The 14,334-nt window shown below is 36.1% G+C and overlaps 1 protein-coding gene across 5 annotated transcripts in view; it reads right to left on the bottom strand.

Annotated features, from left to right (window-relative positions):
* Positions 1 to 14,334, bottom strand: part of Atp11c (ATPase phospholipid transporting 11C) — a 212,983-nt gene that overhangs the window by 58,046 nt on the left and 140,603 nt on the right. For all 5 annotated transcript variants that reach the window (XM_057759651.1, XM_057759654.1, XM_057759653.1 and 2 more), the window contains exons 13-18: positions 11,657 to 11,818; positions 9,145 to 9,296; positions 8,349 to 8,420; positions 6,809 to 6,882; positions 5,224 to 5,327; positions 4,372 to 4,553 (exon numbers count right to left, since the gene is read on the bottom strand). In XM_057759651.1, coding sequence (XP_057615634.1) covers positions 4,372 to 4,553; positions 5,224 to 5,327; positions 6,809 to 6,882; positions 8,349 to 8,420; positions 9,145 to 9,296; positions 11,657 to 11,818 — 746 coding nt within the window. The remainder of the gene's footprint in view (positions 1 to 4,371; positions 4,554 to 5,223; positions 5,328 to 6,808; positions 6,883 to 8,348; positions 8,421 to 9,144; positions 9,297 to 11,656; positions 11,819 to 14,334) is intronic.

The following is a 14,334-nucleotide window of genomic DNA, read 5'->3' as shown; positions in this document are numbered from 1 at the left end:
ACCCCAAAAACTCTACCAAAGAACTCCTACAGCTGATAAACACCTTTGGTAATGTGGCAGGATACAAAATCAACTCCAAAAAATCAGTTGCCTTCCTATACACTAAGGATAAGGAAGCAGAGAGGGAAATCAGAGAAGCATCACCTTTCACGATAGCCACAAATAGCATAAAATACCTTGGGGTAACTCTGACCAAGGAAGTGAAAGATCTATTTGGCAAGAACTTTAAGTCTTTGAAGAAAGAAATTGAAGAGGATACCAGAAAATGGAAGGACCTCCCTTGCTCTTGGATTGGGAGGATCAACATAGTAAAAATGGCAATTCTACCAAAAGCAATCTATAGATTCAACGCAATCCCCATCAAAATCCCATCAAAATTCTTCACAGATCTGGAGAAGACAATAATCAACGTTATATGGAAAAACAAAAAACCCAGGATAGCCAAAACAATCTTATACAATAAAGGATTGTCTGGAGGCATTACCATCCCTGACTTCAAACTCTATTACAGAGCTACAGTACTGAAAACGGCTTGGTACTGGCATAAAAACAGAGAAGTCGACCAATGGAATAGAATAGAAGACCCTGACTTTAGCCCACAAACCTATGAACACCTGATTTTCGATAAAGGAGCTAAAAATATACAATGGAAAAAAGAGAGCATCTTCAACAAATTGTGCTGGCAAAACTGGAAGTCAATCTGTAGAAGAATGAAAATAGATCCATATATATCACCATGCACAAAACTCAAGTCCAAATGGATTAAAGACCTCAATATCAGTCCAAACACACTGAATCTGATAGAAGAGAAAGTGGGAAGTACTCTACAACACATGGGCACAGGAGAACACTTCCTACGTACAACCCCAGCAGCACAAACACTAAGGACATCATTGAATAAATGGGACCTCCTGAGACTGAGAAGCTTCTGTAAAGCAAAGGACACTGTCACTAAGACAGAAAGGCAACCCACTGACTGGGAGAAGATCTTCACCAACCCTGCAACTGACAAAGGTCTGATATCCAAAATATACAAAGAACTCAAGAAATTAGACCGTAAAAGGTTAATCAATCCAATTATAAAATGGGGCACTGAGCTGAACAGAGACTTTTCAACAGAAGAAGTTCAAATGGCCAAAAGTCACTTAAGATCATGCTCAACTTCCTTAGCAATCAGGGAAATGCAAATCAAGACAACATTAAGATACCATCTTACACCAGTCAGAATGGCTAAAATCAAAAACACCAATGATAGCCTCTGCTGGAGAGGTTGTGGAGAAAGGGGCACTCTCATCCATTGTTGGTGGGAATGCAAACTTGTGCAACCACTTTGGAAAGCAGTGTGGCGGTTTCTCAGGAAAGTCGGGTTCAACCTACCTCTTGACCCAGCAATACCACTATTGGGAATATACCCAAGAGATGCCCAAACATACAACAAAAGTATATGCTCAACTATGTTCATAGCAGCATTGTTTGTAATTGCCAGAACCTGGAAACAACCTAGATGTCCTTCAATGGAAGAATGGATGAAGAAAGTATGGAATATATACATATTAGAGTACTACTCAGCAGTAAAAAACAATGACTTCTTGAATTTTGCATACAAATGGACGGAAATTGAAAACACTATCCTGAGTGAGGTAAGCCAGACCCAAAAAGAGGAACATGGGATGTACTCACTCATATTTGGTTTCTAGCCATAAATAAAGGACATTGAGACTATAATTCGTGACTCTAGAGAAGCTAAATAAGAAGGTGAACCCAAAGAAAAACATATAAGCATCCCCCTGAATATTAACCTTCATCAGGCGATGAAAGAAGACAGAGACAGAGACCAACATTGGAGCACTGGACTGAAGTCTCACGATCCAAAGGAGGAGCAGAAGGAGAGTGAGCACGAGCAAGGAACTCAGGACGGCGAGGGGTGCACCCACACACTGAGGCAATGGGGATGATCTATCGGGAACTCACCAAGGCCAGCTGGCCGGGGACTGAAAAAGCATGGGACAAAACCGGTCTCGCTGAACATAATGGACAATGAGGACTACTGAGAACTGAAGAACAATGGCAATGGGTTCTTGATCCTATTGCATGTAATGGCTTTGTGGGAGCCCAGGTAGTTTGGATGCTCACCTTAATAGACCTGGATGGAGGTGGGTGGTCCTTGGACCTCCCACAGGGCAGAGAAACCTGCTTACTCTTTGGGCTGAGGAGGAAGGAAGACTTGATTGGGGGAGGGGGAGGGAATGGGAGGTGGTGGCGGGGAAGAGGCAGAAATCTTTAATAATTAAATTAATTAATTAATAAAAAAAAAAACAAAACAGGGGTTACAAGAAGTGGGCTCTGCCTTATTTATTACTATATTCCATGAAGAATTTGTCAGGCATTCGTAAATATGCATCTAAATAAAAGAACTAATGAATAAAAGTTTAAAAAAAAATATTTTTATTTATACTCATAGATTAGTGCTGCTTTCAATATTGGTTAGAGAAGATTCTCTTTGTAGTGGGTGATAGTTAATGAAATGACTGGTCAAAGTATGAAAATAAATGACAGTTTACAGATCAGACTTCAATAAGAATTTTATATTACCCCTCTGTGGTTTAGGGAACATCTTGAAGGGGGGGGGGAGAATATAAGGGCTGGAAGAAAGGAAGAGTACTTTGAACTGCTATCTTTTGGACTTGGCATGGCCACTGCACTCAGAAATTCATAGCAGATGGGTTTACCTACACAAGATGGGACCTATCAACAATTCTCTCATAAGTGGGCAAGGAGCTCATAGTTACTCTCTGAGGAACTACTGGCAATTAATGGTTGCTGAGGTAGGATATTCATTTTCTTTAATGGCACAGTCACCATTAAGTTTTCCATGCTCAGGTAAATGATGATACCATTCATGCTCATGCAAGCAATGCTAACTGAAATCAGTGGTTTGCAAAAAACAAAATCAATCAATCAATCAATCAATCAAACAAACCAGAAAGACAAACAAGGAAGCAGACATGAAAACAGAAGGGTCAATGGGAGCAGAACTAGGATGACAGAGGTTAATGGGGATGAAATAACTATATTATATATTATATTATGCATGTATGAAAGTATCAAAGAATAAAAAAATACTAACATAAAAATAATAAAAACTTTAATACTTTCACCTGGTTGAATATATCGGTAAATTTTTTCCATACTTAAAAATTTAATTAATGTATTATATGTGCATGACTGTTTTTTTTTCTGCATATATATTTGTATGATATGTGCATGCCTGGTGTCCAAGGATGGTAGAAGGCATTAAGTTACTCAGGACTGGAGTTACAGATGATTACTGATACCATATGGGTGCTGGGAATTGATCTCACATTCTCTGGAAAAGAAACCAGTATGCCAAACCATGGAGTCATCTCTCTAGTCCTTTCTTTGAAAACTTGTAAAATACTCAAAAGTTAAAAAAATATTTCAAGCACATCACTAAGTCCTAAAATAATGTCTGACAGATCTCATCTTATATATCTGTCTTATTTTTAATCATATTTTAAAGTACTCAAATATATATTCTGGCTTATTGAAGCAGCTTAAATTCTTGTGCTGTTTACCAGAAATTTCCTTTCTGCTCATTTACCAAAATCTTACCAATTCTTCTAAGAAATAGCTCAAATAATGGTTCTACAACCCTACTTTATGTACTGTAAGGTTGTTTTTATAAAAGTTACATAAACAATTAGATGATTTAGTAAATATTAAAAAAATATATTGATAAAGGATTCATTCTTTCTTGGATACATGCATTTAATTTGAAACTATTTCTAGAATTCAAAATCTGCTGTATTTTCTATACATGGTAAAATAATCTTAGATGGCAATGCTAAATGAGATATTTCAAAATATGTAAATAAATTACTAATCTGAGTCATACTACCCTAAGTGATTGGTGATTAAAATAATAGAGTAGATCTTTATTCAGTAGATATGCTAATATGGCCTAGGGAAAGGTCTGGAAGAGATAAAGAACTACAAATAATTAAGGAATACTGGCTGGTGGAGGATAAACAGTCTCCCTCAGGTAAATGCACACCAATTGGTTATCCAATACCAGATGGTCAGCTCTGAAAACAAACATACAAGCAACATTTACATATTACTTAAAATATATTACTTACATATTATATAGCAACATGAGTAACCATTTATATAGTTAGAAATATATACACAAACAGCCAAATAAAGAAAAAGAGGCCATGAATGTGAAAGAGAACAAAGTAGAGCTGGATATGGGAGTTTTTAGAGGAAGGAAAGGGAAGAGGAGAAATGATGTAATTATATTATAACCTCAAACACTAAAAATAAAAATTAGCAACAGTATCTAGTTACTTGTCTTCCACAGCAGTGGCTCCAATTAAATTCATATTTGTCTCAATCTCATCAAAAATCTTTTCCAGTTTTTCTTCTCTATCCTGTAGGGCCATTTTTGCCTCTATTAGTTGTGTATTAATTCTTTCAAAATCATCTGGAGCAATTTCTTTGAAGGCTACACAAAGAGTCCGATACCCATCCTAGAAGCAAAGCAGAAGGTCTACAGTTACCTCTGTAATAGCTGAATTAATGTCATACTATTTTAAAGATTATGTGTTGAGCATGTGTCAGTGTATGTGTATAGTTATGTGCACATGAGTGCAGGTGACTGTGGAGGCCAGAGGCATAAGATCCCCTGGAGCTGGAGGTGCAGTTAGTTATGAGCTACCCATTGGGAGTACTAGGAACCAAACTTGTTGGCTCATCTGTAAGACCAGTGCATGCTCTTTAACTTCTGAGCAATCTCCCTAGCCCCAATCATATTCTTGAAATGAATTTGCTTTACTCATCTGTACAGGAGAAATTCTTAACACATTTAATTTTTTAAAATAAACAGAATGCAGCCAAAGAGTTAACATTCAGTCAAGTTCTAAGAAACTAACAGCTCTTTAAAAAAAAAAAAACTCCTTGAAACATCTTCAACAAGATCCTTGAAACATCTTCACTTAGTACTAAGCTCTGACCACAGTACTAGTATAGAATAATAGTTTATGCCAAAATAAAGAATATAGGAATATAACCAAATTTCCAAGCACAAGAAATAGACCATAAAATAAACTAAATTAACTTTAACATCTATTTAAAAACCATAAACATAGTTATATGCAGTATTTCTCCATTTACTTATTGAAGGGAAGGGCACAGGCTTACCATTGCATTACGTTCCACATGGGCTTTGGTTAACTCAATTTCATGGTTATGCACCCTGGGAAAAACTGATGAATCTGCTCCTTTACAAAAAAGTAATATATCTCCTACAATAAAGAACCAAAGCACTCAACTTAGAATATGAAGACTGGTATTAGGATTTTAAGAAGAGTTAACTTTAAGATGGCCTCTCTCATCCAGCTGCTATATATTTTGAGCCTGTCTTGCAATGTTAAATCAAATGGAATGAAATATCTAGAACTTTAGTTTATCAAAAGAATAATCATCATCTTTCCAGAACATTATAGACGCCATAAATAAGCCAGATACTACTACATGCAGCCCTGCTATATTTCCTCGCAATAAATCATGAACTAGTAGGCTGTGTCAAGGAACTCCAGGTGACATTACTTTGAAAATGTAACTGGACATGAAGTAGAGCCAAGAACCATATTCAAGCTCCAACAGCTTGAATTAATTTTGAATAAACTAGAAGAATACTTGCTTGATGGCCTGTACTGGGAACTTGAAAATATTTTTGTAGAATGCTGATATCATAAATACAGTTTTAGATCATGTACTATTGAGTATTAAAAGACACTTTATCCTTATGAGGTAAATAGCTGAGCAAATTAAAAAATGTAGCTTTGGGACCAGTGACCTTTGCATATCATTTTTGCAGGCATTTTACCATTTGCAGAAGAATATAGGTATAGATGTGCACACATAAAAGCAGTAAGGATTTAAATGCTAAATGTTTCATTTCTAATCAAACATCTGAAGTATATTTAAGTCATAAACAAACTTCATAAAATATATTACAATCAATCCCATGACTTTGCAGTCATCTCAGAAGGCAGAGTAAAAGTGACCCACCTTTCTCCATTTCTCCTCATTAAGGAATTTGTAAACTAATTAATACTAAAATAAATTAAGGAGATTTTGAAAATTAGGCCCAAAACCACATGTGCACACATGTACATACATCTGAGAACTTGCAAATAAAGGCGTGCTCTCCCATGAGCCTTTCAGAATCTGAACAGAAGGCAAACTACCATAGTGCCTTCCAAAGATACTGAGGAGCTTAGAGATGATGGTACCCATTTCTCTGAAAAGGCAAGTTTTATTCTTTCACAGTTTGTAGCGTTGGAATGAAACAAAATGCCCTTTCCTAGAAACTTGGGTTAATCATACATGTGTACTTGCTTCCAATGAGTGTAAAGCAGTGGGAGAATAATAGTGGTCAGAGAAGGATCGAAAACCAGTCACTCTCTGAACTCTAGACTTCTATAATTGGTAGTTCCAGACCATTTAACTCTTCGTATAATTTAATCTAATTAATAGTTCATCCATACATAGACAAATCTAAGTCATCTCATACTGTTATTACACTCTTTAAACCCTTCTCTGGCTTCTTACTGTTTTGGGATAAAATGTGACATTTCTGAAACACTAAATTGCTGTTTCAGTAAAATCTGTAAGATTACTTAAACCTAAACTACATAAAATGTTTCTTTCCTCAAAAAAGTTGACAAAAAAACCTTACAAATAGAAAAAGATAAATAAGTCAGATTTTAAAGATGCATACCTCCTTGGGTCTTCACAATTACACTCATACGTCGGCGGATAGAATCAAAATTTAAGGTGTGGAGAAGTTTATACCTTTAGGAAAGGAAAGACAAAAAAGTGAAATACCTAAACTACACTGAATAAGAAAAAGCACATTACTGAAACATCTTAATGAACACAAAGCTTTGCTCTTTGGATGGGAAGAGCTAGTTTTTTATACAACTGGTACTTTTATTTTTCTTTGAAATTTCTCTGCATGTAGAGCATGCTGATAATAGCAGTAAACGCTATTTTTATTTTCTCACTGTATAACTTACAAAGAGAGTGACTGTATAAGAATGGAAAACAAAGAACTGGCTCACCAAGTCATCTCTGGAGGGGGTATAGAATGGTTGTAATTTTGGTGTGCCTACCATGCGGTCAGACAATGTGCTAAGTTCCGAGAAATTGAGATGAATCTGCCAAAGACTCTTCTCTCCAAGAACTTACCACAGTATAAAGGAGACAAAGGATAATGAACATAACTATATTCCATGTCCACGCAATACTACAATCAAAAATACTTAAAATGGAGAGACCTAAGCACAGAAAAATGGCGAATTGAAAGAATGTCTCCTGGTAAGGGTATGCCCTGGATTCTAAATGAATGACACGATGAGGAAACAGGGCTGACTTTTCATAGGGGAGAAAGCACATGAAAGCATGTATGGCAGCACATGGTTCACACAGAGTTTAAAGTTCCAATGTCTGAAAAACTCAGTTCTATGCAAGAGATACAAAGAAAGCAAGGGTTGAGAACTGGGAATTTAGTGCTGTTTCAGAAATGTGGCATTTTATCCTAAAACAGTAAGAAGCCAGAGAAGAGCTTAACGAGTCCAATAACATTATGAGATGGATTAGATTTGTCTATGTATGGATAAACTATTACTTAGATGAAATCATACAGAATAGTTAAGAAAAGTAGGGACTTGTGAATGAATATTTTTATCTATATTTGGCAAATAATTCAGCAAGACTCATTCTGGCTACTGGACATGTAAACCAAACTGGAGTTTCTACTTTAAATCCTCATTTTTGACGCTCTATGAAAAATAGCTTTTCCTACTCCAACTATATTTATATGAAACCCTGAAATGGGAGAACACAGTTCAATATTTATAGGTACATTAAGTTTTCTTTCCTATCTGAATCTATTTACTTTTATTTTTTGAGTTCATAGTATAATTACCTGATTTATTTATAGTATAATTACATTACCCCCGTTTTTCTCCCTCCAAGCCCTCCCATAAACTACTTCTTACTCTCTTTCAAATCTTTTTTTAAAATTTTAATTCATTTTACATACAACCACAATTCCCCTTCCCATCCCTCCTCCTGCCCTCAATCCCCACCTGTCCACTACTCCAAAAGGATAAGGCCTCCCATGGGGGAGTCTACAAAGTCTGGTATATTCAGTTGAGGCAAGACCAAGCCCTTCCTCCCTGCATCAGGCTGAGCAAAGCATTAATGTTCACAATTGGATTAAAAAATGACAAACATCAAAATACAGAACTACTTACTCTTCTATTTCTTTTCTTTGGTTCTCTACTCGTATATGTCCATTCCAATTTCCCAAAAATGTGAACCCAAACCTATCAAAAACAATAAAGACTTGTATATCTTCAAGAAACAGTTATTTTCCTCTTTCGCTGTTATTACCTATCCTTTTAAATTCCTTTCTTCTTTTATACAATCTCAATCTCCAATTGCATTTCCTATTTCATTTGCCAACAAAGAGCAAGCCAATGACTGGCTACTATTGTATTCAATTTGTAACTCCAATTTTGCAGCAAACATAGTATGTGGTCTTTTAGGTACTTAGTCATCTTGAATCTCATGTGTAAACTAGATTGTCAGTTACCAAATGACATCAAAATTGCTGGCAGCATTCAGAAATTACATGTGTTGTACAAAAGCTGCCACTGATTTACAAAATAGTATGACAATTTGGACTAATGTCAGAATACATGAATAATGCCAGGCGGTGGTGGCGCACGCCTTTAATCCCAGCACTCGGGAGGCAGAGGCAGGTGGATCTCTGTGAGTTCGAGGCCAGCCTGGTCTACAGAGCTAGTTCCAGGACAGGCTCCAAAACCACAGAGAAACCCTGTCTCGAAAAACCAAAAAAAAAAAAAAAAAAAAAAAAAAAAAAAAACCATGAATAAGGCAAGCTAAACAAATGCATCACTATTTTCTTTTTGAAGTTACATAATAGGAAAGGCACAAGATAGAGTTACTGACGCAAATGAAAAAGTAAACAAACAAATTTCTGACCTCCTGTGGTTTCATTTTCTCAGAAGTAAAAGAAATGCTTACTTTTTTGCTCCTTTCACCAAAGCTATTTCATCTGGTGAGGAGGAGATATAGGTGAATTCAGCTGCTTCTGTAGGTCCATCAACAGCATCATTTGTTTTAATTTCTACAGTGTGACATAAACACAGGGCACGCAGAAAGAGCTCCTCCCGGTTCTGTAAAACAGAAACAAAAAATGACTATTATTTTTTTTTGGTATGATTCTTTTTTAATTCATTAAAAACCTACTTTTTTTCTTTTACAAATACAAAATTATGTAAACCTACATCATATATCTTATCATTTTCAGTTTTTCATTTGCTAGTAGGTCATTTTATTTCATTTTTAGCAACTTCATAGTACTTAAATGACTTCTTTACTTGTCCACTGTTAAAGCTAGAGTTTTCTCTCATCTTTTCTGTTAGAAATAGAAGAGTGATGATAATCCTTGTATTTCTATCCATCCACATAACTAACTAAACTATACGTGAGTCGGATATGAATAAAATTCACAACAAAGCACATTTGTAATAGATTTGCCATGTGTATGTTTTTGGTAAAGAAGGCATTATTTAAGTATTATTTTAAAACTTCAGTAAAGTTTTGAGATACAAGATATGAAAAAAAAACTTAGACATCATGGTTAGATATTGATTTTTTTCCTACTTAATTTTTGTGATTCTGATTGCTTACATTTCTACTCATACTGGACATTTGTTTTTCTTCTCTTAAATCCTAGCCATCTTTAGTATGACTTTTCTTGCAGGCAAACCTTTTCTTCTGATAACTTCTGGTCTAAATGAGGTCAGAGCAAGTTTTTATAGTAGTGTTTTGCTTTGCTCTCATGGCAAGTACATAGTAAGTACTTGCTGAATACATTAATTGCATCTTCTATTTAAAGGTTCTGGAGGGCATGGTCATGTATTCTTTACTCCTAATGATATCTAAAGTTTCTAGTTATCTTTGGATCTCTGATAAAATTTGTATGCTTTCTTTTTTGTTTTGTTTAGGTTATAGGGAAAATTTAAACTTTTAATTGGGCTTGAAAAAAAAATAATGTCCTTAGCATACACTCTAGGAGCTCTTAGATTTTGGATTTCATGGAATATCATTAAAAAGTTTAAAAATGGACAAAGAAGTGCCAATTTTTGTTTTAAGTACTTATATAATCACAGCCAGCAGTATCACATATCATTGTTATAAGGAAACACTTAAACTTAAAAAAAATAAGTTGGAAAATAAAGTTACTAAATTAAAAAGTTTTGAAAATTAAATAAATTTAGCTTTTTGGCAAAACTGAAAAAAAAAAAAAAAGATATGAAATCTTCACTTTTTTTCTTATAGAGGAGCCCAGTGATATCATCCCTGATGAGACCAAGACACAGAAGGATGAAGAACACCGGGCAGTATCTGCAGATAATGTGGTATGTAGTTTGAAATTCTTTCCTCATTACAGGATAGACTTTAAGAAATATTGTCTTTCTTTCTTTTCTGTGATTTTGAATGCAATTACCAGAGTCCAATTTAACCAGGGAAAAGAAAAGTTTCCAAATACAGTATAGATAGGTACAGTCTAAACAGACAAACCCTTGGATGCAAGCACTTGTACTAACAAAGGCTTCCTCCACAGTCGCCACCTAAACTCCATTTCAATTCTGCCATCTGTCAAATGAAATGAATCTGCTTCCTTATCGGTGTGTTTAAGAAAAATAACTTGTTATATGTAAAATATGTCATATTTGAACTAAATTTTAGATTTTCATACTTGGAAATCTCCTAAAGTTAAAAAATGAGAAAGTGTTTAAATTTTACTTATTGAACACTGAAAGATATTCTAAATTCATAGGGAAAAAAGCTCTGCTTTAGTTTACAGAGGAAACAAAACTTTATTCTGACAATACAGATGGTGTCATCAAATGACTATTATTTTTATCCCTAGTAACCAGAGAACAAAGAAAAGATATTAATGTGACAGAATTTTATAATCTCTAAGAAACTAGCTAATGAAAATTTATAAATTCCCAATACTCAAATGCATACCTAGCAACTAACAGAATTACGGGTTCATAGTCAGCATCCCTGGAACATGTATTAACTCATCCAGGTTAGAGTAGTACCACCTATACCTAAGGCTATAACTTCATGGCCTAAGAGGTAGTTAGGTATCCAAGTCACAATCTAGCAATTGTTCATGTGTCAGGAGACTTTGATCTGTTTAACATGAGAATCTAGAACTTCAAATCTATATTTGAAAAGATGACTTCTTAGAGGAGCTGATTTTTTTTTAAATGTGAATCCACATACAGCCAAGTTAATGTTTTGTTCAAATGCCATTTCCTAAAATTCTCTTGTAACTTCTAGTTGTTTATAAATGCTAAAGGTGTTAATAAAAGAAGGTGTATTCAAAAGTACAAATGATTATTCAAAGGTCTGTATCATGTGCCCATTGGAAAATTCTGTATTTCTACTATGTAATAATAATGAATGCTTATAAATATTGATTTCTCAGGGAAAATATTAATTGGGAAAATGTCACCTTATCTGCTTTATCAAAAAAGGCTGAGGGCCCATCAGTTTGAGACAATCCATCAACTTCCTGAGTTGTGCTTTTATATTTGTGTCCATCAATGCAGCATTCAATGAATTCCATGCTATTTTCAGTGAGTGTTCCAGTCTTATCTGTAAATACATAATCCACCTAAAACAAGGATATAAACATATAAATTTTCATTAATATAGTTAAGTTTTAGACAGCTATAAGAAGGCAGTCCTATTTCCATAGCCATAGAAATCACCTATTCTAAGACTTGTCAAATGTTGGATTATAAATGCAGAATTATCAAATGAATGAGAATGTTGTGAGCATTTTCAAAGATACTGAAACTTACTTAAATGCAGAAGACTAATAGGACAGAAAACCATGACTCTTATTAAACTAAGCACCTTTAATTTAATCCTTTAATGTTTTTTATAAGGTAAAGTAAAAAGTCAATTTTCTAATGAAGAAACCAACATAGTACACTTCCCACTGTCATGTACATAATCCAATGGGAAAAAAATGTAATAGAAATGTACTTGGCATACAATAAAAGAAAAACTGATCATTTTTCCCCTTGAAAAGCACAATTACAATTTTATTCTATTTTATAAATTCATTGGGTGTATGTGTCCATGCCATCACACATAACATGCAAGCCAACGCACAGACAGAGGTTGGAGAAGACAGTTGTCTCTTCCATCATGTAGGATCCAGAGATCTATCTTAGGTCATCAGGCTTTTTGATAAGCACCTTTATCTGGGGAACTATCTTGTCAGGAGAACTCGCAATAAAAATACTGCATTGGTGGCAGTATGTGTGGGTGTGGGAGATGTCGCTCCCCCTTACCCCTCACCTGCCTGGGACAAATGACAGACAAAAGAGCTGACCCTCCTCCTAACCAATTGCAGCACTCAGGCAACCGAGCCATGCTCCTTGTCTGGGCAGCACAGTAGAGCTCACCCTGCTGGCAGAAGCAAGGGTGAGCTGGCCCTGAGGGTAGGAGAGTGGGATAGCTGGCCACAGGCCCCTCATCTGCCATGTGGTGGTGAGGGCAAGGGGAATATGCTCTCCCCACTTTTCCCTGAAACCTGTGGTGGGCAAGGGAGCTGACCCTTTTCCTTATCAGCTACAGCACTTGGGAAAGTGGGCCCTGCACCTTGCTTGGGCAGCACAGTAGAGCTGACCCTATTGACTAGGTGCAGGCCCCTCCGAGAACATGAGCATGGGAGATCTGTCCTTGCCCCTGATCTGACATATGGTGGTGTGGGTGGGGGAGAGAAGCTCTCTCCCTGACACCCCTCACTGCCTATGGAAGGTGGGAGAGCTGTCCCCTGCACACGCCTGGGCAACACAGTAGAGCTGGTCCTGAAGGTGTAGGTGCAGGAGAGCCAACTCTTAGAGTGTGAAAGCAGAATCGGCCCCACCTCTTGCAAGGGGAAAAGGAGCTGGGCAGTGCTGGAGAGCTCGCCCTGGAGGTGAAGACAGGGGAGAGCTGGTGGGCTGACCAACCCTGCAACTACCCAGGCCCAGAACCAGGGCTATGTGTTAGCCCACCCCAACACCCACCCCATCTGTGATCTGCTGGAGCACAGGAAGGCCAGTCCTGCAGACCCAAAGCTGCAGGATCTCCACGACACAGGGCAACAGCAGAATAACCAAGAGGAGTCCCAGTGAGGGCCCAGCATCGACAGTGTAGTAGAAACCAGAGGCCTTGGACCAGATCAATGGCACTGTGCAATGAACACTGGTAAGTAAAGATATATGGATAAAAGGGTCTACTGCGTGACTCACTGTGTCACACTACAGTTTCCAAGATGAGATTTGTCCTTTTTTCTTTTCTTTTTCTCTTGATTTTTATTTTATTTTGAGGGGGAGGCTGCAAGGGCAGAGAGTTGATACAAAGGGATGGGAAATGAATAGGATCGAGATGTGTGATGCAAAGGACACAAAGAATAAGTAAAAAGAAAGTTTAATAAAAAATACTGCATTGACGTAAAAAGCATTACTGTAGAACATATACAGAAGAGAAACGTTGACAGTTATCTACTTAGAAGATATAACAGGTAAAGGGTGATGAAAACTTCTTTCCATGTCTATTTTTGTAGATATTTCTAAAAATGTTTCCAAATTTAAAAAAAGCAATAGGTTAAAATATAATATGTATTGTACTTTTACAAATAATGGGAAATATGCTAATGAAATAAAATTTCCATTATATTAAATCAGTTTGAGCACTTACATTCTATCTCAGTTTTTATCTATTATTCTATTTATAACATCTGGCTTTTAGAAACCCACAATTTTATCCTCCTTTTCAGTAATGTACGCTTAAATAGTTAAAATTATGGGCTGACAAGAACAAGTGTAAGCACAAGATTAAGGTTTTTACAATGTACGGAAAAGAGATGAACTCCAGCAGTTGCTTTCTAATTATTTTTCAAAGCTTTTCGTGTTAGTAGCACTGACACAAATAAAGCATTCTAGTCTTCCTTTTCCCCTATTAGCCAGCCAAGTTTGAATTTTCTTTTTAAATTCATCTTAGTAGCATTATTTGTGCATCATTGAGGTTTTTCTAAATAAAGTGAAATTCTTTGAGGCTTTCTATTCTTGGTCAAAATATTCACTTTCATATTTCCACAAATCCCGGGTTGTTTCACATCATGCATTTAGGTTA

The sequence above is a fragment of the Chionomys nivalis genome, chromosome X, assembly GCF_950005125.1.
Source record: "Chionomys nivalis chromosome X, mChiNiv1.1, whole genome shotgun sequence".
In the NCBI taxonomy this organism is placed as follows: domain Eukaryota; kingdom Metazoa; phylum Chordata; class Mammalia; order Rodentia; family Cricetidae; genus Chionomys; species Chionomys nivalis.
Note: the sequence above shows the minus strand (reverse complement) of the source record. Positions and strands in the feature narration are given on the sequence as shown.